Raw genomic sequence first — 2,140 nt, forward strand, 5'->3', positions numbered from 1 at the left:
TAGCTGGTTTGATTTGCATTGAGAGATGATTTATGGAAAGTTGGCATGTAAACGTATAAGCACCACTGTATGAAGCTATAACCAGCTGGCAATTAGCTTAGCTTAGAATAAAGACTGGAAACCGTGGAAACAGCACAGTAACCCTGATAAAACTGCGTCTTGTTCTTTTTTACACTTTGGGTTTTTTGTACGGTATCAACAAGTGAGATATAGCACTGCTAGCGTTTTCTTTAAACTTTAATCAGAGCCAGGCTAACTGTTTCCCCCTGCTTCCAGTCTTTTTGCTAAGCTAACCCAATCACCTGCTGGCTGTAGCTTAATATGTAGAGTACAGATATGAGAGTGATACTGAGCATAGAGTAGTATCAATCATCTAACTCCCCGCCAGAAAGCAATTAAGCGTATTTCAAAAGATTCTGCACTATTTCTTTAATAATCAGTAGCAACAGTGGGCCAGTCCTTAACAGTCCTTCATATTATGCTCATTTTCAAAATCATACTTGTATTATGGGTTTCTACTAGAACATGTTTACATTTTCTTATGCTGTCTGTTGGATATACCTGTATATTTCATCTGTCTAAAATGCTCGGTCGTAGCGCTTGCTTCTTTAAAACTCCCTTGATTTGTCTTCTATTTTCTCTTTATTTACAACATCACTTCTCATCATCACGCTCATCATCAGCACTTCTTATATTGCAGGAATTACAAGTGAAGTATGATATTTTCTACATTAAAGCATGAAGACCTGTGGCTTGAGGCTCACCAGCATACTGTTTGTGTTGCAGAGTTTTGCAGAGAACACCATGAACGAGCTGCTGGGCTGGTATGGCTATGACAAGGTGGAGCTGAGAGACTCTGACAACCTGGAGATAGGGGAGACGCCACAGCACATCTCTGTCCTCAAAGGTATGGAACTCTAACATACAGCACACCATTAAGGTTTTTTTTTTAAAGTGCGTGCCTTTCTTGCCTGGTTGGTCCGGCAGTCATCACTCACAATTGCTTAATTGTCCTCCATGAGATTGTGTACTGCATTAAAAGAGAAATAAATGAGTGAAAATATTAAATGCTTATGAATGGATTGTGTATGTAACGTAAGTAAGACACCTGTTAAATCTTAAATTATGGAACAGCTTCTAATAACAAGTAATAAGGGAACATGAAGACACTTTTTTTCCTGCCAAAGTTTTACAAGGTTAGGTTAGTACATTTGTGAGGTTTCTGTATGTCTGTTATTTTTATCAATGGTTAGAATTTTCACATTCCCATACAATTAGAGTAACTAATGTTACCGGTTCTGTCAATCTTATGTGAAGCCACATCCAGTCCTGACGTTTTTGAATGTTAAACTAAAAATCAATTATGACTAAGAATGTTTTTCTGAACTTTGAAACTGTGTTCATTTATTTTTTAGCCAATTGGGAGCAATGCAACAAGCTGCAAACATCCCATAAAGTTGATTTGCTGAGCAAACAGTTGCCTACATATTCATCCAGGAGACACAGAGCGATATAAGCATTCATTTGGAGTCACATTTGTTTCCACCTCACAAATCTGAGCCCAACATTCATTCTCCGTCTAGCTTTGTTTTGGTTTTCACAAACCCCTGAGGGAAATATCTGACTCATTAGCTGCTAAATGCTCCACTATGTTAACCAGCTAGTTGCTAATCAATCTGCCATTTAGTGCTGGGCAGTTAGTGTACAGTTCAATCCAGTTTTACAGCTGTCTGCTTCAACAAGAACAGGGCTAATGAGAGTGGTGAGATTGAACCAAAATAGAAAAGTTGTGTGCTGGAAAACCAGCTAATATGCTCTGCACTGCAGTATTGTGTGATAATGAAATGTTTGAGGTGCTTTAAAGGTCCCATGGCATGACAATTTCCCTTAATGAGGTTTTTTAACATTAATATGAGTTCCCCCAGCCTGTCTATGGTCCCCTATTTGGCTAGAAATGGCGATAGATGTAAACCGAGCCCTGGGTATCCTGCTTTGCTATTGAGAAAATAAAAGCTCAGATGGGCCGATCTGGAATCTTTTTCCTATGAGGTCATAAGGGGCAAGGTTACCTCCCCTTTTTCTGCTTTGCCCACCCAGAGAATTTGGCCTTCCTATGAGAGAGAGACATCATGGATTTCAA

At 39.1% G+C, this 2,140-nt stretch overlaps 1 protein-coding gene across 5 annotated transcripts in view; it reads left to right on the top strand.

Moving 5' to 3' along the window:
* sobpa (sine oculis binding protein homolog (Drosophila) a) overlaps positions 1–2,140 on the top strand; it is a 41,007-nt gene that overhangs the window by 10,081 nt on the left and 28,786 nt on the right. For all 5 annotated transcript variants that reach the window (XR_004327085.1, XM_032501242.1, XM_032501243.1 and 2 more), the window contains exon 2: positions 787–907. Coding sequence is in view for 4 of the 5 variants with exons in the window: in XM_032501242.1 (XP_032357133.1) it covers positions 787–907 (121 nt within the window). In the remaining variant the exon portion in view is untranslated. The remainder of the gene's footprint in view (positions 1–786; positions 908–2,140) is intronic.

This window comes from Etheostoma spectabile, chromosome 20 (assembly GCF_008692095.1).
Source record: "Etheostoma spectabile isolate EspeVRDwgs_2016 chromosome 20, UIUC_Espe_1.0, whole genome shotgun sequence".
Taxonomy (NCBI): Eukaryota; Metazoa; Chordata; class Actinopteri; order Perciformes; family Percidae; genus Etheostoma; species Etheostoma spectabile.